Here is a 25069-nt window from a genome sequence, read left to right on the forward strand (position 1 = left end):
CACCACATAAAAAAATAAATGTATTGTGTCCAACTACAATTTAAAAATATTTTTAAAAAATAAAAATAAAATAAATGTTGAAATTTTTAACTGCAACTGTGGACTCGGTAGCCACCACAGGCTTCATGACTTGTTTTCTATTCCTAAAGACCAAAAAAAGTTATTTTAAACACCTTTTTATAACTATACAGAGATAAAATTTAAGTCAGAAAAACATCCACTCCACACTATAACACAGGCATCACTGTTCAGTTGGGCACCAAGGACTAACTCACCTGTGGCAAGAAGCACCAACTCTTGGTCAGGACTCCAGCTCATGACAGAGATGCCACTGGACACACTCCCAACACATTCCAACTGCACGGAGGAAAATTAAAAAGGGAAGTTAGAACACTAGGTTTGTTGGATAAATTTACCTTTATATGCTTGTTTTTTGTTTTGATTGAGGCCATAGTAGGGACACTAGATGAAGGAAAATTTATCCAACAAACATGTCTTCAGCAACCAGAATGATATTAGGCACAGGAGTTAAAGTGGACATCCCTCTTCTCCAGAGCTGTCTCAGGAGGGGGAGAACACCACAACTCTAGGTCTCTAGGAAGCAAAGTGGGTCTCAGAAGGAATGACAAGCAGCTCAAAAGAGTCCAGCAACGTTCTTTGTGAAGTTCAGAGTGACAACAAAAGGAGAAGAGAAAGATCAGGAGGAAAAACACAGTGTTGAGACACAAAGGCATAAAGGGCAGTCAAAAATCAACAGTTCCCAGAGCCTAAGGTCCACATCTACATAGGAATGAGGGAGGCATGAAGGTCAAAGGCAGCATGGGGAACAGGGAATTAAAGATCTTATAAGGCAATGAAAAACACAGACTCAACATACAGATAATCAAAAAGTCACAAAGGGATATGAAAGGCCCCATTAAGTGGAGATAAACGGAGGCTAGTTATCAGGAAAAACTATACAAACCATTTTGAATGTTAACACCTACATTTTAAATATGAAAAATATAAAACTGTGATAGCTTTTGATACTTTTCACCATGAACTAAACATAAAGCTTATTAATAATGTTCTAAATGCAGTGATTAAAAATAAAGATGCCATATTTAGACTGCAAGGGTTCAAATTCCAGTCTGATCACTATGTGATTGTAGCCTCCTTATGAAGTTCTCTGTGCCTCAATTTCTTCTTCTGAAGACTAGGAAACAACAATCTACCCCAGAAGGCCAGAGTAAGAACAAATAAAGTTTTACATGAAAAGCACTTGAAAAAGTGGTTTGTTTTTTTTTTCTTTTTTTTGCAATTGCACATTGCAAATATTTAATATATATAAGCTGGTATTATTACCCTAGTATTAGCAATACTAAAACTCATCTCAATGTTAAAGAGATAACAACTAATGAGGTAATCAACAATTTTAAAAGCTGAGGTGATTGTAATTAGAATCCATGTAGTTAAAAGGTTAAAATGGAAATTCAGAAATTTGACTTCATGGTAGAGAAAGAAGCAACTGGTTGAAATCTATCTCTGCTGGTAGTCTTAAAATATGCCTGCAGTGACAGTATATCACTATAGTGCTTATAGTTCAGGGACTCTACAGATAGTCCACCAAAATTTATAACAGAAAATATTTCAGACTTCCTAAACTGGGAAATAAAAATTAGAACCCAGGATGAAATTCTGACCACAGAACTTCAACAATACACCATACAAGAATGGTCAGTTTTTATGTATTTAAGTTCTAATTCAGAATGACCCAATTGTTTTGATCAATAGATGCAGTAGACAAAACTGAATTTCTTAAAAATCCTGAAATATAGCTAAAGCCTTTCCTTATACAAAAAAATACACAATGGGAAGATTCTAATTTGCAAAGGCTTAAATATTATCACTATGGATTGAAAACCTCAACACAAGTAACTCAGTTGGGGATGCTTGTGATTTCCTCCTCACCTGGTGTGTGCCTAGATTGCAGAGTATGACGTCTCCAGAGGCTGTTGCCACACACACAGATTCCTGATCCAGCAAGTCCTGAATACCAACAATGCAGCCACTTCCATCCTCAGGAAGAAAGCCTTCTGCCACCAGAGGAATTTCATTTTTCACCTTTCACCAAAGCAAACACATAAACAAATTAACATAGTCTACTCTGGAGAACAATCATAAGTGCCAGAAATAAAATATTTTCTAATGCTTCTTTCATAACATAAAAGTTTTAAAAATTTGTTTCTAGATTAAAGCCCAAACTTTCATTTGAGAAATATTATAACTCTATCACCTTTAACAAGAAAAAAAGGAAATACGGCCTTCTTGCCAAACACAAAACAAACAAAAATAAGAAATATGGTCTCTTTTAACGTGTCTAATAAAACACCAAACCAAATACTGTGGCTTTTCTCTTCTGGTATTAGGAATAAAACTCAGGGCCTTTGTGCATGAACTGGGCTTTATCCCCAGCTCCATAACTCTGGTTTTCTAAGACTTCTATAATAAGGGGGAAAAGCAATACAATGTAATTTCCCAAAACACATAAATAGCAAAATATAACAAGGGAATATATCAAAACTAACTCACGCAACCTTCAGAAAGTTATACAGTAAAATCCAGCACTGAAGATTGGGATTTAGCTGGCCCAAACATATTTTCAAAAAGTACCATAGACAGGGCCTGGGAGTATTGCTCAGCGGCAGGATGAGTGCTTAGCATGCAGAGGCCCAGGGTTCAACCCCAGCACCACAGAATAATAAATAAATAAAATTAAAAAGTTCAAATTTTCCTGTGCATTCTTAGGTGAAAATCACTGCTATAATAGTTCTCACACAGTAGAAAGGGTAAAAGGGAGGCAGCCCATGTAAAATATAAAGTAGCTTAAAATAGTAGCAGAGGTTACTATTTAAGTTATATCTAGTATGCTATCTATAAAAAACAAATGGAATGTTTATTAAGGAAGATGTAAATTCATTAAGATATAAAAGAAGAATATTTGGGGGAAAAAAGTCTGAAAGAAAACAAATTAAAGATCATGTCAAATGCTAGCATTTTCCATCAATAACTTACTTCTCTTGTGACAGGATCTACTTCTATCAGTCCACGTTCTGAGCCAATAAGCACTGTTCCTTGCTCAGTTCGGAGAGAGAAGCACTGAGGTTTCCCTGGTGCTTGAATATCCCTGAACTCCAGAGTCCGAAGCAACTTTAGATTTCGCATGATGAAGCAATGCTCAAGAGGAAAATACAAACTTCCCTTGATGAAGCATTAATTCCTAAAAGAGAAAGGAGCAGCTTAACAATGGCAAATGATCACACTCACATAAAGTCTAATGATTCCGGTGGGGTAGAGAAACAGTAGAAAGAACAAGCAAGAGAGAAAACTTCTCTGAACATGCATCTCCGTGCAGATGTGGGGCAGCAAACTTACTGCAGAGTTCTGGTCTACAACCTGGGGGATTCTGAAACCTATTTTCTGCTCTCACTCTGTAGGAAGGCCAAGAGTCTCAACTTCAGTTTTTTTCTTGAAAAAAATATTTAAATATCATTTACTCCTAAGGAAAGTGAAAAAACACAAAATAAATGGGAAAACATTTTATTTTTGCATATAGAATATATTTATAACCTGACAGATTTATGAAGTTATAAGGAAAAAAAGATATCCCGTTGATTAGAACTATATAAAAAGCTATGTATGAGGGCTGGAGATATAGCTCAGTTGGTAGAGTGCTTGCCTCGCAAGCACAAGGACCTGGGTTCAATCCCCAGCCACACACACACACACACAAACTATGTATGTATACTGGCAATTGAAAGGAATCTGTAATAAAACAACTTTCATATTCACCAAGACACATTTACTAGTAAACTGCTTTATATACACAAAAAATTAAAATTTAAATAAAAGCATTTACTGCTCTCGAGTAGAAAAGAAAATATTGTGAAATGACAATCTGCTTAAAAATGATGACCAACATCTTGAAACATTTGATGGCCTGATGGAAATACTTAAAGAAACTTCATTTCCTGGCCAAGCTTTTACCAATGCAACAGAAAAGATGAGAAAAACATGCTAAATATGACATCTACTTTGTCTGGCAAAATCAGACTTTCTTTAACACTCAACATTATCTAAGTAGGGAAAAAATATTAATGTGCTGGGTATTTATGCTTCAATCCCTTTAAGGGTTATGACTGAAGTCTGTACATGTTAAGGATGGCAATTACACAGGTCACACTGGCCTATCACCTTAATCCAAGGTGAATTCTTTCATTTGGCATCTCATGGATATGACACTGCAAGAATAAAGATGAATCAATCCTTATGGTATTAGGCAGATGTCAAGTGTAATAGGAATAATATAATATATGAGGATTAAGAGAAAGCAAGATCATATATGGCTTTATTACATTTTGGTGACGTTATATTCAAGAACTTCTGGAAATTACTTGAACCAAATGATACCATGCAGGTTTTTCATTTAAACATAATTACATAGGGTATGGGTTTTTCCAATCATAAAAATCACGTCTTTTATCTTTCAAGATGGCCACTGGCATACAACTGAAAGGCGGATGTGAGAAGAAAGAATGCATGGCAAAGGAAGTAAGCCAGGTACAGAGAGCAGATAAGGACAGGCAACAGAGGCCACTGTGCAGAGTGTCCTAGTGGGTTTTCACACTGGTTTATCTGATACTCATGCTGTCACCTCTTAAATGGGAAGTTAAAGCAAAAGAAAATGACTGATTTTTTCCTATTATCTTGTAGTTCCTGTCACTTTCACCCCAATAATGGGCCCTCACCTTTGCAGGGGTCTTCTATCCCCCTCCCCATCTCTAGCACTCCCAGAATCAGCCTCATCAATTCCAGCCCCAGAGGCAGAAGCATCCCTCAGGCAGGCCTCACCTACCTCCAGGCCTCTGAAATCCAAACCAGGGGCATCTCCTTGGAGTTACTGAGTTAGACACCTCAAGTCTGAGGCTTTGCAGTGCCTTTGTGCCAAGGTTTAGGACCTGATGTCTCCAGCACTGTCCCTTGTTTTGACCCCCTACCTAGCTGCTTCATTCAGCTTACCTTTTGTCACTGCACTGCCAATGTCACTTTTGGTTCCTCCAGCAAGCATTTAACTAATTCTTCACATTCGATGCTCCTGAAATACTGTATGGTTTCTACTTTTCTGACTGAACCCTGACAAACACAGCAAACAACTAGGGTTCTGTGATCACCATGTTTTCAAAATCAGTGAGTTCACAGCTAGCCAAAGCAAGCTCATCAATCCCCTCCACCCTAATCCCTTTAGTCTCAAAACAAACTTTCTGAAATTTCCCACCCACCATCCTACTCCCTTACTTTTCAGAGGAAGACATAACCCCTGTTCTTTTAAGACTAGGAAAGGCACAACCTCCAAATGCCCCAGGACCTTAGCATGTTAATACTCTTTGACATCTGCAACCTCCAACTCCCCTGCCTCCACAGATTCAACTTATTCCAGCCCTTCAAACTGCTAATGATCCCTCCACAGCACTGATCAACCTTGGATCTCCGAATTTTCTGAAAGCTCCTTCATTTTCTTCCTTTGCCCTTCATCTACCAATCTCTGGGTTAATCACTGTACCCATGACTACAAGTACTAAGTAGATCGCTACTATGATGATCAGATAGACTAAATAGACCTAGTCCTGACTGAACTTGTCTCAATTTCTTGAAACCCACATTGTTAAGCCCATGTTGTTATCACAAGCATATCAAAAGCAATGTGAAAAACGAAGGGCTTGCTATTCTTCCACAAAACAATTCATCCTATTTTGGGAATTAGGGTTTTTGCCCTGTCCCCATGCTAAAATACCTTATGCTACGATCCGGGTTTGTGACATCAAAACTCTCTAAGTGCTAGGATGTGAAGATAAAGATTACAGTCACTGCCATAACTGTTTAGCGGGGAAAGGGGGAGTAAGCCACATAGTATACCACACTGGATGAAGAAGTACAGGAGACACTACTTACACTCACACACACACACACACACACACACACACACACAAGAAAATCTCAGACGCGAGAAGAGGACCCACAGCACAATTCCCGAACCTCCAGTAACCACTGCCTTCCACCGTTGATCAATCAATTCACCTTGGGCAGTTATTATCTACTCCCTGCAAAGAATCCGCAGGCTGGGTTGAGCACAGCAGAACAGCAGCAAGTCCCGCCCAGGCTGCGACGCCCCGAAGCGTCCCAGATGGCCGCGGGGGGGGGGGGGGGGGGAAGCCTGCAAGAGAATTCAAGGCTCGAAGGAAGAGGTAGCCCACGCCACACTCGGCTCCTAGTCTGCAGCGGGCCTCGACGTGCACAGCACCGGGAAGCCTCGGGGCGGACAGGGCCCCGTCCCATGCAGCAACTCCAGATACCGCGCACGAATGCTCACCTACGCGGCGTTCCGAGGCCCGCAGTGTGCGCACGCCCTCCGTCCGGGCAACCGAGCTCTCGCGGAGCACGCTGACCCTCTCTCAGTGATCACCCGACCTCAGGTGTAGACGCTATAACGTGGCTAAGCAGCAAACAGTGCGACGAAGACTCAGGAGCATGGCGGCGCGGGAGTGACGTCACGCAGCGCAAAGGGCGTGGCCATGCTGGGGGGCGGCGCCCCGGATCAATAGCCGTGGCCTTCTCTGAAGGAGTTGGAGCATTTCCGCTGGCTTCCTTCCTCCTGCACCTTCTGTTTTACTAGATCCCCAACTTGACAATGGAATCCACGCACGGTAATTGATGGTGGGCGGAGCCCGTGGGCTAGGGAGCAGCGCATGTGCGCATCACGCGAGCCGCGCGCCGGAAGGACTTCTCTGGCCAAGACCTCCGGAGAGGAGCCTCAGGGCGGGGGCCACGACGCGGGAGGTCACCATGGCTACAGAGCCCGTGACTTCGGAGCCCGCGGTGCCGTCGCTGGTGGATCGTTACTTCACTCGCTGGTACAAAGCGGGTAAGTGCGGGAAGAGGGCGATCTCCGCTGCGCCGCTTCGGCCTGATGCTGCGGGGACTACTTGGACAGATCGTAAATCGCGCGCGAGTCCTGGCGCTTCCTCCCAGCATCCGAAGGAGCCGGACGTTAGTGCTCCCCTCTAGGCCGGGGCAATGACTTTTGCAGACTTGGAATCCTGAAATACAGCCGGGCGCGTTCTAGGTTTGGCGACTGCCCTGCAGGCTCAGTGGGTTGCTTGTTAGACAACGCGCAGGCTAAACAGGTACTCCAGGCTGTTAAACTCCTTGAGTGCCAGGGGAACTTGAGGGGCTATAGAAAGATAGATTCTATAGATCTTTTAGAAAGTAGCCAGTTCCTTAAAATTAGCAGTAGAGGCAGAGGGATGCAAACATGCAGAATCTACAGTTTTGTTGTCCGCTGGTATTGTCCATTTTGCCATACAGAAGCAGGCATTCCTGTGGTAGTGCTTTGTGTAACCTGTAAATACCAGTGGGAGGAGCATCACTGGGGACTCTAACCTAATCCCTACTTTCTCCCTTTCAGTCAGGAATAATGGGTGTCCTCATTTATATTATAGCATGTTTTTCTATTGGTCAAATTTAGGGTAAACAGCCATCCTGGTTCACACAGTATTGAGGGATTTCCTGGAATGTGAGACTTTCTCTGCTAACATTAGAATAGTTTCAGAAATCACCACCAAAAAAATAAATAAATAAATAAAACAAACAAACAAACAAAAGGCCAATGTAGGATAAGGAATGTGACACTAATTGTATTTCTTTAACAGAAATAATGGGTATAATCATTTTAAAGTGAGGACAAAAGCTAGACAAAGCAGGGGTTTATCACCTTAACATTAAATAAGTGATTCTTGTGGGTCTGGTTCCATTTAAATACTTTAAAAAAAAACTTTATATTTTTTTAATTGATTATCTTCATAATTAATTTATCTCAGTGAAACAAAAAAAGTATCATGTAATGGTAGTAAATATTGATTTAGCAACCAACAAACTTATTTACTTTTCTAGATGTAAAAGGAAAACCCTGTGAAGATCACTGTATACTACAGCACTCTAACCGGTAAGCCAGTCAAAAATTATAAATTATCATACATTTTCTTTTTTCCTGGTATGGTCTTGGATTAAAGAGCTTATTAGGGCTGGGGCTCAGTGGTAGAGCGCTCACCTAGCACGTGTGAGGCTTTGAGTTCAATCCTCAGCACCACATATAAATAAAGGTATTGTGTGCAACTACAACTAAAAATAAAATATTTTTTTTTAAAAAAAAGCTTATTAAATGAACATCACCAAATTACCTTCCACTGTGTTGAAATGGTATTATTATAGGAGTTTGGTTAGCAGAAATTGAACATATAATTTTGATTAACTAAACACTCAAATGGAACACATCTTCAGTTATCTGCTACCTAAAGTAGCCAATGCCAGAGCCCATGGAGACCATCACAGTAGAGGCATGTGTGGTATCCTGTATACACAGGAAGACCTTACTTTCCTCTCTTCTACTCCAGTGCTACCTAAACTCCTGTGCTACTGTTCACTTTCCTAGAAAGGAAATTCAAATCCACTCTCTCATCTATTATTGAATTTTCCATACTGTAGTTAGGCTCTAATAATAGCCAAAGGAAAAAGAAGGGGGATGATAGTTTTACTAAACAAATGTCAGTTTATATAGACTAGTGCAGGTGGGAACACTGTTACAGGAGAAATAATTATAGCAAGAATTAACACAAAATCAATTTTTTTCTTCCTGTAGAATATGTGTCATCACATTGGCAGAATCTCATCCAGTTCTTCAAAGTGGAAAAACAATTAAAAGCATTTCCTATCAGATCAGTACCAATTGTAGCAGACTTCAGAACAAGGTCTCTGGGAAATTTAAGCGGGTATGTCCCTATAATTCTCTGATTATTACCAACCAAAATCCTCTATGTTCATGATATAATAGATCTAGTCTACCTTAGGATCCAGATATGTATGCTCAGGAATGTGTGTATCCATTCTTTTCTGAAGTTCAGGGTGTTGATTTTAAGATACTCCAACCATAAAGAAATTCTCTCAACAACAACAAAAAAATAGGTATTTCAGGAGGTGTGGTATCTATCATGTTAGGTTCTGTATCACCACTCCTCTTGTCCCAACTCTAATACCAAAATAACAAGATATTTTGTCTTTTCTAGACTTATTAAACTAGTATCTCAAGTTATATAAACTTTAAGTGATTATTCTTTACCATGTTTTCACATGTAAATTAAAAGAAAAAAATCCTGAAACAGTAGGAAAAAAATCAGTCTGAGAAAATAATGTGGTGTTTTTTCCACACTAAAACATTACCAGTCAACACCTATTTACCCATGTCTTTCACCTCCACTACCACCCAGTGCTCAGACAACATGTTCTCTCTGTCCTCTACAACTCTAGGCAAAACAAACTCTCTAATAAAAGGATATCATGCCGAGTACAATTTAGTTACATATTCAAGTGTCCTAACAAACCCATCGGATTGGGAAAGTTTCTGCAAATTATGCTTACTGTTCCAGGACACTGTAATAGCATGCCTTATAATTCCTGACTTTTCAACCAGAAACAAATGGACATTAAAAAGCATGTACCTTTCTTAAAAAAAAAAAAAAAAAAAAAAAAAGTCTACAAATACATATAATAGTTAATGCTTATGGATCTCTTCTCAGTGTCCAAAATAGCAACAATACTGTTATTAACAAAGAACAAAGGACCTGCATACTGAACCCAGTACAGATAAGTTTTAATTGTATATCAACTGCTAATCATTTATTCTCTCAAGGGAGGTGATAAGAATGGGTCAAAGCACTTCTCTTTTGATACAAGCCCAATTGTAGACAAGCCCTCTGGAACAAGTTCCCACTTCCTACTTCCCAAAAGTGGAGAGTCACAGTGACACCTGTATTTTGAAATGAAGTCCCCCCCACGCAGAGGGGTGAAACCAATGTAGTAATAGTCTCTGAATACAATCCTGTAATGTTTTGAGAGGTAAATTAAAAAGTCATAAAGAACAGTATCTTAAATGCCTGTTTGCTACAGGAAAAGATCCTGAAAATAGGGCAGCACATGAGACGTGCCTGCCTTGACTCCCATGAGCCTCCTTGTAGGTATTTGTCAGACCTCCTCAGATTCCTCCATCTAATGGGAGTGCATGCAACAGTAATCTTGACATCACAAACAGATGTACCAAAATGTGGTATTAATTTAGGGGTTACAGGATAATAGGTAAATCATTTTCATGTGGCTAATTAAAACTTTTCCGCATTTCTCTTAAATGGCATATTTTAAGATTTTATTTGTTTTTAACTTTTTGCAGGACTGGAGATGGAACCCAGGAATTCTCTAATACTGAGCTAAATCCCCAGCCCTTTTAATTTTGAGACAGTCTCGCTAAATTGCCCAAACTGACCTTGTAAGAACTTGCAGTCCTCCTGTCTCAACCACTTGAGTTGCTGGGATTACAGCACACTCAGCTTGTTATTTTTTTAAATTAGAAAAATCCCCTCTTCAGAAAGTCTGAGTGATTAACCCTGATAAAGAGGTTTCTTTATCTGTTAAGTTCTAATGTTTTTACAATAGGTAGGAATCTTTTTTTTTAATATTTATTTTTTAGTCTTAGTTGGACACAATACATTTTGTTTATTTTTATGTGGTGCTATGGATCGAACCCAGGGTCTTGCACGTGCTAGGTGAGTGCTCTACTACCGAGCCACAACCCCAGCCCCTAGGTAGGAATCTTAATGAAATTAACTTTGAACACTATGGCTATCATACCCTGTCATGTTGAATTTTATATTATTATTTGTAGTAGATTTTCCCACATTTTGAAATCTTTACACATGACTATTTGTAACTTTCTCATTTACAGTTGAGAAAACATATTATTAGTCTTGTTTTAGTCAGCTTTTTCACTGCTATGATCAAAAGACCTGATAAGAATAATTTTAAAGGAAGAAAAGTTTATTGGGGGCTCATGTTTTTCAGAGTCTCAGTCCATAGATGACTGATTTTGATGCTCTGGACCCATGGCAGAAGGGTATAAAGGAGGAGAGCAGCTCAGGACATGGCCAACAGGAAGCAGAAAGAGTCCACCAGAGACAAAATATATACCCCAAAGGCATGCCCCCAGTGATCCACCTCCTCCAGCCATATCCTATCTGCCTTCAGTTACCACTAAGATCCCCATCAGCAGATTAATGCACTGATTAGGTTGAAGTTGTCACAAATCATTTCACCTCTCAACTTTCTTGCATTGTCTGACACAATCTTTTCCAGGACATCTAATATCTAAAGAGTAACACGTTTATAACTAAATTACCTATTATCACATATAGCTTAGTCAACTGTTAAGTGTAAGATTGGTTCCAAGCACATAGTAGGCACTTAGTATGTAAATGTTTGAATACATGAATGGTTTCCATGTATTTAAGTGATTTTTATTTAAATTAACACCAGTTTCAGATGTAGATTGTATTTTAACACTGAGGGCTGCCTCTCAAAGGAAAGTGGAATGTATATCAATTAATCACCTCGCCCTTCTCATTTCTTAGGGGGCACAATTTCTAACAGAACTTGCACCTCTGTGTAAGATTTACTGCTCAGATGGAGAGGAATATACCATATCTAGGTGAGTAACTTTTTAACCACAATTTAGGGGAAAAGCCACAAATACCATCATTTACTTAAGGAGAAGTAACTATAAAAATTTGTTGTTTCTTAAAAATAATTCTTTTTTAAACAGTTGTGTTAGAGGACGGTTGATGGAAGTGAATGAGAACATTCTCCACAAACCATCTATTCTTCAAGAAAAGGTAAAAAAGAGGAGGAAAATATCCCATTCATGTACCTTTCTTCAGCCCTTTGAATCATTTGACAGTGTTAAATATTCTGTTTCTTTTCCAGCCATCTACTGAAGGCTACATTGCAGTTGTGTTACCCAAATTTGAGGAGAGCAAAAGCGTAACAGAAGGGTTACTGACACAAAAACAATACGAGGAGGTCGTGGTGAAACGCATTAATGCCACAACAGCTACATCATGAGGATTGAGATGGAGTGAAAAGTGCTGTAGGACACTTACCCACCCTGGCCTCAAAACGTCAGTGCACTAAAAGAGGAAACCCAGAGTATGTGAAGCATACTCAGCACCCACCATCAGCTAGGGAGGCCTAATCCTTCCTGTCACCTAGTTTCCCTTTTTGTCTTCATCCTTCAAGATCTGTCCTGCCTGGGGACTCACTGTGTTGTGTCTATCCACTGACAAGCAAGGGATGTTTTTCTGATTAAAAACAACAAATCTCTTTCAGGAAAATTGGAAAATGGAAAAATTTTAGGTAACCAAGTAAAAGCAATTTACCTACCGTATCTATGACATAGAGGAATACGTGCCATGTATTTATCATTATTGCCTGAGTTTTCTGTCAGTTTAATATTTTTATTTTAGTTGTAGGTGGACACAATATCTTTATTTCATTTTTATGTCTCACGCATACTAGGCAAGCACTGCATCACTGAGCCACAGCCCCAGCCCTCAGTTTAATATTTTGAAAAAAGGTACCCAGCCTTTCTTCAGTAACATTACCAAAAAGTCTCATCCCATCCCTTTTGCTTCAACTCCTCTGCCTTTAGGTTGTAGAGAAAAAACTGAAGTGCTAAGTATATCTTCTTAGCTCCCTATGGAGATGGGCCTCCCCTCTACAAGGAATGAGATCTCTAACACTGACTTCTTAAATTGCAGACACAAAAAAGGCTTTGCTGGAGCTTTCCTAGCAAATGGAAATAGGACAGTGTTCATCTGGTTCTTGCAATACATAGGTTGTAGTTCACTCAGTCTCACACATTTTAGATACAGTTAATGTCTAGCACAGAAATGACAGAATAGTTCGCCCAAAGGCATAGATGCCTTTGAACCAGAATAAAGAATTTCACAAACTAGGGGGAAAAGAAAATCCCACTGAATGTATGGTTTAACTTTGAGCTGGGGGTATTGCTCTTTGGTGGAATGCTTACCTAGTATGCATGAGGACCTGGGTTCAATCCCAAGCACCACAAAAAACAGATTATATACTAAATTTACACAATTTCAAAAAAGAACTTCACATCTTATTTAAGGTATGCAACACATACATAGATATATAAAGGGAAAGAAAATCACTTGATGTGTAGGTTCCGTTGGTTCTTTATCCTCTGATGCTGTTGAAATCATGTTGTCCCTTTCCCATCCCCACTCACTTCCATGAGAGTATTCTCAGGTATCTAAAAGAGTATTTTGTAAATAAAACTTTAAAATTATTTTTAGTTCATAAGAAAAATGTCTTTAAACCTGAATGTCAACATGACTGTCCTCTATATATGACCCACGACAGGTAGCAACTCCTACAGTGATTGTGCTGAGCTGAATATATAAGCCCAAGCCAGGAGATCCCCACCTCAGCATAAACACTGATTCTTGAAGTCTTCATACAGCAATACTAGAGACAGGAGAACTGGGTGTCTTAATTTACAAATAACATATCATTCAATTTTTATTGTAATTTGAGACTTTTGATTTCACAGAATAAAAATCATGTTTGATGACTTGATTATTTAAATAGGTATTTTATGAAGGTCACTAACAGCTGAGTGCATCCCATCCGCCCCCCCATGACTATAGTAAAAATATTTGACAAATACCAACTAGCTAGTTAGTGACAAAATGATTTTTTAGAATCTTTTGTGAACATGGATTGTGTTCACTGACACAGGTAAAGATCATGATCATCAGACCAGCTCATATCTACTGCCTTTTGCAATTGATGACATGACTGATTTCAAAATGAATTTCAAAGTGTTGGGGTATAAGCTGACACCATTCCAAAACAGTGTTAACTGTATAGTATCACAGGGAGAAAACCCATAAACCAGATCCTTCAATCAAAGATCCATCCCACAAAAACAGAAAAAGCTTCAAACACTAAAATTAAAAATACTCAAAAAGATGTTTATTTGTTTTATGATGAACATTACATTGCCACATATATAAAATATATTATTATTCAGAATTTAAACAGTTCATTGGTTCCAGTGTCCTTTTTACCTGCCATTCCGCCAACTAATAAGAAGGGTAGTTAGAAATTGTTTTATAAGCCAGTAAGAAAGACTGAGGATTCCACCTAGTAGGGCACATTGACCAACTATGCTAGAACTAGAACCAAAAGAGTTACCTTTGGCTGGGAGTGTAGCTCAGTGATGAAAGCTTACCTAGCATGCACAAAGCCCTGGTTTTGAGCCCCAGCACTACAAAAAAATTTAAAATCCATCTCCTCCAGGAGTTGCTCCAGGGTTTTATGAGTGACTTCCATTACCTGCCTTAGAGAAGGACACATGGCATAATAACCCTTACACTGAAATGCTTGTTAGAAAACAACTGCCACTAGCATGGGGGGTCTGCTGGGGCATCCAAGGGGCCCCTGTCATACCTGGACAGGGAATGAAGAGTCCAAAGGTTAAAGGAAAGCCCTGTGTTCACCCAGGTTACTGTATATTTTCTCCTGAAATTAGGGTTCTAGAGAATAAGCTTAAATAAAAAATAGTTAAGGTACAATATGCCAAAGTTGAGCCCTTATTCAAAATAGCTTCTTTGGATTGGATTCAACTGTCATTAAGACAGTCGGGGATATTTGGTTTAATGTTTAAAGAACATTATTAATGCAATGTCACATTTTAAAATCGTATTGCAGTTAGAATTCTAGCAACTACTGTGGCATTTATTAGTTGTCAGAAAGCATCACAATCTGAAGATCAGAAAATAAGCAAGATTTCAGTGCTGCTTTCATTATAAAACTGTTGAATTTCTGAAAATATAGAGTCGTTTGCTTCTTAAAAATGTCAGCTTTGCCACATGATGTTCCAGAGATCTGGCCCCAGAGCTTCTCAAGTTTTTATGTCCACAGCGTCTTTATTTGTAACCGAGACCCATCTGTTATTTTCCATCTGAAGCTGGAAAAGTTAAGATAATTAGTTTCTGCTTTACTTGAAACAAAAAATTTAAAATTAAATAGTAACTATTATTTTCTTTTGCATTTTCCTTTAAGCTAATAAAGTGAGTTTAATATAGAAAACTGCCTCACCTTCTTCAGCAATTTGTAGCAAAGTGAGAGAAGGTGGACCAAGAGAACCATCATGGATCTTGTCTTTGTAATACACTTATCAACCTACAGTGACAGAAAGCATGCAAATTAGATTCCAAAACTGGTACTTCTAAAACCTTTATCATTTATTTGGTTTTAAAGTGATAACATTTTTCCACTGTGGAAATCTAACAGATTGAGAAAGGTATAAATGTATGATCAGACTTGAAGTGCAGAACATAGGGCAGGGTTTGTTGCCCAGATCTCATGCCTGTTTCATGAACCCCAGGAAGAAAGGGTGGAAAAGCAATTCATCTACCTCCAGCTCTTTAGGAATTTTTTAAAGAGCTCTAAGTAGGGGCAGGGAATCCCCCACTTTATAATTCCTCCTGCTCTGCTCTGTGGACATAAGCCTACATTTTCTCAGATAATTTATGGGAGCCCAGACTCAGGCGTTTGTGCCTTATGTGAGGCCTAGGGTAGCTGCTCTGTGTTATGGAATTAATCTATGTCCAAAAAGCTAATTTAATTGGTTAGCCTGTTCCTTGGGGTCAGTTATAACAGCAGATAATGAGTTTTTTCAGTCAAGGAATGAAAAATGGAAATTAGCCTTCTATATCCTACTTTATTTTTTAAAAAAGGGTCTGGAGTAACTTGATGAAGAACAGGTATACAAGTTTCTCAAGTGTCTCCCGGAGTAATCCCCCTCTCTTTTACCTTTAGAAACATTTTATTCTGCAAAGATGCTTTAGTTACTGTCTGGAGCTGGTGGCATAGAGGAATTAACTTGTTTATTTCCAGAAGAAGCATAAGCTTGTCATCATCTTTCAGCTGAAATATAATTTAGAAAGTTACAACAACCCCAACAAAACTGCATCTTCTAATACTTTAAATACCTTTATATCTTAATATACTCCCAAAGTGGGTATACATGATACCACCACCAGTACTAGATAGGGAGAAGGCAGGTGTTACCTGTTTTGAAAAAGCTTGTACACTTGAAGTAAGCTTTAAACCCTCTGCAGCAAAAACCTGGTAGAATGAAAACAATCACTATTTTAGATCGATGTCTTATGGGTTGGTAAGAAATATACACATTAATATTTTCATACAGTTTGAAAAATACGACCTATACATTAAAAGCAAGTCACAGAACTCCTACATTTTTTGTGTACCCAGGAAACAGGTTTACCTGAATTCAGAAGTTTTCCTGGATCTGATACAAACTAATCACTGGAGAGGCTCCTCTGTAGCTGGAAACTTTCAATTATTCTGAAGGGTTACACAGATCTGTGATACTCAAATTATGTCTGGTTTTGGGAGGGACCCTGAGCTCAACTCATAAAATCCCCAATCATAAAAAGGTGATGAGTCTTGGTGCATGAGGTCAAAAAGGCTAGAACTTTCTTACTTACATTTAACCAAGATTAAATGTGTCACCTATACACTTTCCATCACCCAGCCACTTGAGAAGATCGACTCAGTTGTTGGTTTTGTTATTGTTTTCTGACGGCCTCTTCACCATGCATTTTATTTACAATTTAGTGAGCAGGAAGAAGAACATGAAAAATAGGATTGGACAAGTAAGACAGGAATATTCAGGACATCGTGTTAAAATGGTGTGAGAGGTACCGTGGACATAAAGGGACGAAGACTCTGTTTTAGGTAGCAGCAGAAATAAAGGACAGAATGGAGCAAATATGAAAGTTATTTATAAATAAAAATAACAGATCTTTGTAATAAACTAGATTAAAAAATAATGAGGAGACTAATCCAAAGTTAACTTTCACCCTTTATTCAACAGCCTTGACACCTTGCTGCTGTTGGTAAAGTGGTCTCAAGGATAAGAGTCCTTGCTTCCTTCCCTGCCCTTTGAAAGGGAAACCACAGCTACATCCAGAGTCTAACTGAATGTCTCACTTCCCTGGGTGCTCCTCACGATTCCACATTACCACTCTCTCTTCTGCATATCTTCTCTTTCCTTTTCAGTCTGTAAACTCCTTGGAGTCAAGATCCTTGCCCATCTTATAGAATAACATGGTTTTAAAACCAGCTTAAAGCTGATAATGGAGAGGTGCTCTCTCCATTCCTGAACTACCCTGGCACTAGCCCTGTATATTCTACTTGGCAGTTGTAGTTAACATGAGCAAAACAAAATGCTTGATTTCGACCTTCTAAATCTGATGTTCTCCTTCAGTGTTCCCTTGCTCAGTAAATGACACTATCATTTACCATGTTGGCCAAGCCAAAACCTTTAGATTTAAGTCAGATGATGCTACTGCTTCTGAAAACCCTCGGTGGATTTTCCATCATGCTTCACCACTTTCCTCTGACTCACTCCACTCCATCCAACATTGTTCCCTTATTCTTCTTCAGATGATATGTAGCCTTACCCTTACACCTCAGGGCCTTTGTACTGGTTCTGCCCATCTGAAATACTCTACCCCCACTTATCCATCCAAGTCACTCTCTTGCTTCATTAATGTCTCTATTCAGATGTTACTACCTCCTTAGAGAAGTCTCTTCTATCCTATCACCTTGATATTCTTGTCCTACATGATTTTATCTACAAGTACTTATATATGTGCATTACATACTAAACTTTCTAATGTCTATTTCCTGACACTAAAATATAAGCCTTATGGGGGCAGGGGATTTTCTTGGTTCACTCTTCTCCCCAGAGTTCTTACCCACCATCTGACATGTAGCTCAATAAATATTTGTTGTGTGAAACATGCCATTTTATGTTCATCTTAGTTTAGAGACAAAACTTAGTTTAGACACAGGTTTAATGCATATGCTCACACAGAAGATGAGTAATGAGCAGTATAGAATAGAATGAACATAGGCCAAAGAAAACAGAATGAATCCAGAATTTATTGCAGTTGTGTTAAGGGGGAAAGTTCATTTTTAAATCTAATTTATAGAAAAATCCAGAAAAAAATATGTGCTATGATTCTTCTTTGTTGACAATCACCCCTTTTAGCTGAAATCCTTTTCCTGAAGTGGTGCAAGCAGAAGGATAGGTATGCCAAAGGAAACTATATGAGAGTGAAAGCGTGATAGAAATTTCAGATTTCAATGTAGGAATTCTCTTAGAAAACAGGCTAACATAGGGAGGGTAAAATAGGAAAGGAGGAGTGGTGTGGTGATGGCATGTGTCTGGAGTCCCAGCTACTTGGGAGGCTGTGATGGGAGGATTGCTTGAGGCCAGGAGTTCCAGACCAGCGTGGGCAACATAGCAATACCCCACCTCAAAAAAGTGAAGAAAAGAAAATAGGAAAGAAATTTTACAACACACTTGCCAATCTAAAGCTTCTAACCAGAGGAAAGATAAATGGAGACAGGTTTACATGGAATTCCATTAGACACAGGGCAAAAGGGTGGTACCAAAATACCTCTCTCCCTAAATTCCCTATATCATCATGAACATGGAAGAAAAGAAGGAAACTAACAAGTACTGAGTACTTTCTAGTGGTTTTCAGTCTATTACTTCTGAAAATTTTTTTATGTGTTACCTCATTAAATCAATATCATTCATCCAATGCAATTATGAAGAGGCCAAAGAACTTTTCTAGAACTCTGGAAGATATAAGGGATTTGCATCTGCTTTCAGGATATTTTCATCTACTTGGGACTTGCATCTGTTTCAAGTTTGCAACATTGCATCTGTTGACTACCAATCAAGCCTGTTCTGCTTTATCCCTATAATATTTTGGTTTCTAATGAGATAACCAAGAAAGCTTGACAAAACATTATGCAAGCCCTCTTTCTTTCTACTTGTCTGCTGTTCTCTAAAGCACAGGTGTATACATGTGCAAGTACACAATATACTAAATCACTAAGAACCCCGTTATAATCCACTTTTAGCCCAACATTAAAACAGTATAAAGTAAAAAATAAAACATACCTCTAGATGATGAATTAAGTCCTGGGAAGTTTTCAGTGGCCCTTCTCCTCTAAAATAAAATGAATTATTAGTAAGGTTAAAAAATTGTTGGCTGAAAATTGACTGCAAAATATAATTTCAGAACATTCTGTGTATTGACAGATCCCAGGAACAGACTAATAATATTGGAACATTTAATCTTTATAACTTTATAATCTTTATAACTTCTTTGTGCACTTTTTTTTGTCCATGCAAACATTATATATGTTGATTTTATAATGTAAAGACATTTAAAATTAGCAAGTTATATTTGAGTTCTATTTGTCCTTTTTAATCTTTTTTTGTGTTGTTTCATGAATTAAATATATGAGATTTATAATATCTTAACTAAAAGTCCTTTGTTACATAATGAAAACAAATCAGATCAAAGTCAGAAGATTCTATTTCTAATTTCAACTCTGGTAGGAACTCAGTTATTCATTTTTAAAAAGGCATATTTTCAACTTTGAATGCATAAGATAATCACGATAATTCTTGTGCTACCAGTCTTACCAAGAAATTGGGAAATATCAAATTCAAAACTACCAAAAAAATTTAACAACTCTAAAAGATGAAAAGTAGATTGCAACAAAGAAAATAACAGAAAGAACATAAGACCAGCAATATACTAGACATAAAACAGAAAATCTGTACTCTAGTAACAACCAGTACTTCCACTTAATAGCTTTGTGACCAAATCATTCCTGATCCCTAATAAATTGTTGAGATTCTCTAAAGAAATCATAAAGCAAAAAACGTGTTAAAAACCAAAAGGCACTGGTACATTTGAAATGTTTTCAAACTAATAGGCATTAGAAAATTTTAAACATATAAATTAAGAAATATAAATTATTGCTTATAACTTATTAAGAAACCATATACATTATTATAAGAAAGTTTAACAACAGCCTGAGGAGAGGTTTGAAACTGCCTGAGAAAATTTCAAAGCTAAATACTGTGAAGATTCACAGTCAGAAACAAGGACATAGATGAAGTTGGCAAACCACAGGTCTTAAGGGAAAATGAAGACAATTATTGAGGAAACGGGTAAACAGTGTGGGTACAAAACAAAACCAACCTAGGATGTTATTACAAGGAGGTAATTGAATTACCAAGATTTGTTTAAATGATACAAGGTGTTTCTCCATTACAGAAAATCCATCTTCTTGTCTTAAACTTCATTTCTGTCAAATAACCATATTCTAGCAACAAGTCCCATTCCACGGAGTTTTTGTTTTATTTTGGAACTGGGGATTGAACCCAGGGGTGGTTAATCACTGAGCCATATCCGCAACCTTTTTTATTTTTTATTTTGAGACAGGGTTTCACTAAGTTGCTTAGGGCCTCCTAATTTGCTGAGCCTGGCCTTGAATTCGTGATCCTTCTGCCTTAGCCTTCTATTTTGCTGAGATGAGCACCATCATGACCAGCTCCATTCCACAGTTTTAGAAATTCCTACCACTGATGAGACAGCCCCTTCACTTCCCAGTCTTGTTGGGATGGACTCTGTCCATATCCAAATCCACTATTCTGACTTAATAACAAAAAATTCTTATCATATTTTCCTGACATATTCTGAAATAACAAAGAGCAGATATATCTTTTTAAAAATCGGATAAACATTTTGGGAATGTTTACATACTACATTCATTAAATTAATAATGTATTTCTCCAACTTTTATTAGTCAAAAACTTTTTTTTAAAAAAAGCATGATCTTCGTGCTAGTTAGAGATAAGTAGCATGATTCAGCCAAAGGTTGAGATTTCAATTTCAGCAATCTATAGAAATTGGTTGTTATGTGAACACAGGAGTTCATTTTTTATGTTCCTTTGTGTGTGAAGTCGGGGAAAGGGAGACTAGGAATTGAATACAGGGGTGCTCTACCAATGAGCTACATCCCCAGCCCTTTTTATTTTGTTCAGGCTGGCCTCAAACTTATGATCCTCCTGCTTCTGCCCCCTAGGTAGCTGGGATTATAAGTGTGTGTCACAGCAATCAGTCCCATTTTATGTTTTTTGTAGACTTAAGCCATCAAATTTTTTAAAAAAGTAAGAACTAAGCAAGAAGATCAAAATTATTGCTGGGAAGACTCAATTGAGAAGAAGCTCACTAAACACAATTAAAAACTAAGAAAGGAAACCACCAAAGAGGAATGGTATCTAATGATGGAAAATACGGTAAGGTATTAACAAGAGATTGTTAGTTAGCAGAAAAATTTCACAGAAGACTCCTATCATTTCACAGAAGACATCATCAAGAGGCAATTGAAGCCTCTTCCCTGTGGAATGCTTCGCGACCTCTCCTGGTCTTCCTTCCACATGAAGGAACTCCACAAACATAACATCCCTCACCTCTGTCTGCCATGTCATTTATTCTACCCCATAAGATGGGCAGACACTCATCTTTTCAGTCTTTGTGGAGACCCTGAAAAACTCAGTTGGAATTACAGCCTTTCCCTCTCTCCTTTTTCCCTGGGAGTGAAATGCCTTTGGGAGCCACCTGCACTTCCATGTGTTTTAGAGAACATCCTGCCCCAGGAGGCAAGACTGCTTCATTCTGGGGATCATTTTTAAAGCCCTACTTGCCTGCACTCTTCAATTCCACTTTATTAATTTTTTCAAAGCCAACATGAGTAGGAAAGGAGCTACCTAGGAGATACTCAAGTATCGAAACCTGATTTTCCAAATTTCTGAAAAAGATAAATTTCAGAAAGTGAATAAAAGTTTGAAGTCATTCCTTGAGAAAAAAAATCTAGAACAGATTATTAAGCAGATAACTGGTTTTAGCTAAGCAGATAACTGGTTTTAGCTAAGCAGAATGTGTATGATTTAATATAGCAAAAGATTGGAATATGATCAAAATTGACATGAATAAGGCATTTGATCAAGAGCCTTATAACATGGATAAGACAGAGAATACAGAAAAGGTAATACTAAAGTTAGGGAAAGTCTCCTCTCCATAATGAAAGGTGATTCATGGAGATTTGGCAATCAATAGAGATAGGTCTTCATAGATCTATTCATTAATCTTTGTCTAATCATTACTTGTATAAAGATATAAAAGGTACATTATCTAAATGTACTGGTGTTGGCTGAGAGATATGATATATAGGTTGACAAAAAGCAGAATGTAAATTATTTCAAAATTCTGGAAAGAATAGGATACAAAACTAGAAAAGGATCACTTTTACATCTAACTCTCAATTAAATAGATGTGTACCTTCTTCTTGTACCTGCTGAAGTAAATTGTCATAGTAAGTACTTCCAGTCTTGTGGGGGGGGGGGGGCGCGGAGGGGGGGGTGTATGCATACAAGGGATCAAACTCAGGTCTTCACACATACTATCCACTGAGCTTCATCCCTGCCATTTCTACTTTGTTTGGAGACAAAGTCGTCCAGGTTGGCCTTGAACTTGTGATCCTCCTACCTCAATCTCCTGAGTCCCTAGGATTAGAGATGTGTACCACTGCACATGGTTTAACTACTTCCAGTCTTTTTACCATGCCTTTGCTAGAGACTTTAACCTCGTAATGATTTAACATGGCACTTTTTCTTTATACCAAGTATCAGACTAATTTTAAAAGATCAAAATGTAACCACATTACCTAGTAAATAAATATAGAGAATAGGCCATCCTGGACATGTTCCGTCCATATTGAACAATCTCATTCTCCTGATCCTCCCACTTCTCAATTTCGCAGTCAGCATCAGAGGTGAGCAAACCCAACTTAAGTCCAAGCTTTGCTATCTTGGCTTGCTCCTACAAACATATATTTTAATCACAACTTGGTCATTGTTGATGCAAAAGGAAGAATAGATGTAAGATTATTACAAAAGAAAAGGCTTTACCTCAGAGTCAGGCTTGTCCAGCTTTAATGATTTCAGGTTTGCATTATTCTTCTGTGACAATAAAAAAATTGAGATTTCTTAAAGGCAATACTTTTAATTGTGAGGAAATATAATAGTAATAATGTAACAAAGTCATCTAGTATATAGCTAAATCATATTAAGTATTTTAAACTAAACAAACAATTGCTGAATTGCATGCAGCTTTGAATGGTCATTGGTTTGCAACCTGGAGCTAGGGAAAGCAGGTCAGTGTCCTGTTTCACAGTGTCCTCTGTGTCTGCAGTTGCTCTCCTCTTTGCACAAGGGTTTTGGGGACCTCTCAAGACACTTCTGCAATATCCTTGGGAAGCAATAATAATGTCCCTCAAACCTCTCTGGCTTATCTATTGCAACAAGATTATTATATGCTTGAATTATTCTTATGAAATGATGTATTAAAAATAACCACTGGGAGGGGAGGGGAGGGGGGATAGTAGAGAATAGGACAGACAGCAGAATATATCAGACACTAGAAAGGCAATTTGTCAATCAATGGAAGGGTAACTGATGTGATACAGCAATCTGTATACGGGGTAAAATTGGGAGTTCATAACCCACTTGAATCAAACTGTGAAATATGATGTATTAAGAACTATGTAATGTTTTGAACGACCAACAATTAAAAAAACGAAAAAAGAAAAGAAAAAAAAATAACCACTGGGCTGGGGTTGTGGCTCAGTGATAGAGCACTTGCCTAGCATGTGTGAGGCACTGGGTTCAATTCTCAGCACTGTATAAAAATAAATAAAATAAAGATACATTGAAAACTAAAAAAAAAAAAAAAAAATTTAAAAACACCTGTAAGTACTTCATACTTTCCCAATGGTTATGACTCCAGAATTAAATTCCTTTAAATAATGTGCCTTTAGAAGGCTAAATTTCAACACCTTTGTTCCATCGTCATCACAATTGTTCAGACTGTATCCCAGGTTATAAAGATTACATTTAGAATTTAAGATTTAATATGTAAACCAATGTTCAATGGTTTCCTATTTTTGAAAGAGCAAGTTTGTTTTTACATAAATTGTTTGGAACTCAGAATATATTTCTCCTAGAAGGGGAGAGATCTATACCAGTTAGATCTATACAAGTTCACAGATAACTACTCATTTGAAGAACAGGGTACCAGGATAGACCCTATAGTACTAACAACCATGTTTCTCCAATACCTTTAAGATGTGTATACAGATGCCCCTCAACTTACAAGGGGATTATGTCCTGATAAACCCATCATAAGCTGAAAATATCAAAAGTCAAAAATGTATTTAACATACCTAACATACTGAGTCTCATAGTTTATCAACATATATATGGTAGAGTGTCAGCTGCTCCCCTCATGATCACCTACCTGGCTCACTGGAAGCTTTGGCCCACTGCCACTGCCCAACCAGCATCGTACTACTTACAGCAAGCTTGGTAAAGATCAACAATAATGTATGCTTTCTACTGAATGGGTATCACTTTTGCACCACTGTAAAGTGATAAGATCACATAGTCAAGGACCATCTGTGTGTGTGTGTGTGTGTGTGTGTGCGTGCGCGCACATGCATGTGTGTACATATCATGCTCCTTGTAACATTTGGGTTAACTAAATAAAGCATATACGATGGTGGTTCCAGTAGATTATATCACCTAGCAATATCATAGTCATCTTAGTTCAAGTACACTATGATATTATTACAACCATGAAATCACTTAATAACATATTCCTCAGAATATGCTCCCCACTGTCAAGTGATAGGGGCCTGTGTGTGTGTGCATGCGTGCGTGCGTGTGTGTGTGTTTCGGGCTCCTTTTTTGTTTCCCTTGTTACAACCTGACTTGTTACTTCTGTTACCAATTTCACTTCAAAACAAAACTGTTCCCTTCTTTTCCTATTCCATAGTTTAGATGCACTCATTGAACATAGCCATTCTGAGATTTTTTAAATTATGTTTATTTTAAACACATAAATGAGGTAAAAGGACATGAAATAAATATGCATAGAGGAACTATAAAATTATACACATACATTAACACATGCAAATGCAAGCTGGCTCTTGTGCTTATTAGAAAACAAACAGACATGATCAATGATCTCTAGCTTCTCCTTGGATAGTCATATCATCTTTATTTCCTTCTAGCAGTCTATAAAGCAAATCATAAAGCAAT

The 25069-nt window shown here is 38.0% G+C and overlaps 3 protein-coding genes across 4 annotated transcripts in view; 1 reads left to right on the forward strand and 2 right to left on the reverse strand.

Annotated features, from left to right (window-relative positions):
* Elp1 (elongator acetyltransferase complex subunit 1) overlaps positions 1–6558 on the reverse strand; it is a 56090-nt gene extending 49532 nt beyond the window's left edge. Inside the window, exons 1-4 of the mRNA XM_026391126.2 lie at positions 6407–6558; positions 3055–3259; positions 1951–2103; positions 276–357 (exon numbers count right to left, since the gene is read on the reverse strand). Of these exons, the coding sequence (XP_026246911.2) occupies positions 276–357; positions 1951–2103; positions 3055–3204 (385 nt within the window). The 5' untranslated portion in view covers positions 3205–3259; positions 6407–6558. The remainder of the gene's footprint in view (positions 1–275; positions 358–1950; positions 2104–3054; positions 3260–6406) is intronic.
* A 67-nt stretch (positions 6559–6625) lies between these two features.
* Positions 6626–13400, forward strand: Abitram (actin binding transcription modulator). The gene is made up of 6 exons (XM_026391129.2): positions 6626–6958; positions 7987–8038; positions 8732–8861; positions 11547–11623; positions 11738–11807; positions 11899–13400. The coding sequence occupies exons 1-6, from the start codon at positions 6748–6750 to the stop codon at positions 12034–12036; spliced, it is 678 nt and encodes a 225-aa protein (XP_026246914.1). The 5' UTR covers positions 6626–6747; the 3' UTR covers positions 12037–13400.
* Positions 13401–13952: 552 nt separating this feature from the next.
* Ctnnal1 (catenin alpha like 1) overlaps positions 13953–25069 on the reverse strand; it is a 64945-nt gene continuing 53828 nt past the window's right edge. For both annotated transcript variants that reach the window (XM_026391128.2, XM_026391127.2), the window contains 7 exons: positions 22880–22930; positions 22636–22790; positions 19013–19061; positions 16078–16134; positions 15820–15933; positions 15103–15186; positions 13953–14971 (listed from right to left, as the gene is read on the reverse strand). In XM_026391128.2, the coding sequence (XP_026246913.2) occupies positions 14906–14971; positions 15103–15186; positions 15820–15933; positions 16078–16134; positions 19013–19061; positions 22636–22790; positions 22880–22930 (576 nt within the window). In that variant the 3' untranslated portion in view covers positions 13953–14905. The remainder of the gene's footprint in view (positions 14972–15102; positions 15187–15819; positions 15934–16077; positions 16135–19012; positions 19062–22635; positions 22791–22879; positions 22931–25069) is intronic.

Source organism: Urocitellus parryii, chromosome 4 (assembly GCF_045843805.1).
Source record: "Urocitellus parryii isolate mUroPar1 chromosome 4, mUroPar1.hap1, whole genome shotgun sequence".
In the NCBI taxonomy this organism is placed as follows: Eukaryota; Metazoa; Chordata; class Mammalia; order Rodentia; family Sciuridae; genus Urocitellus; species Urocitellus parryii.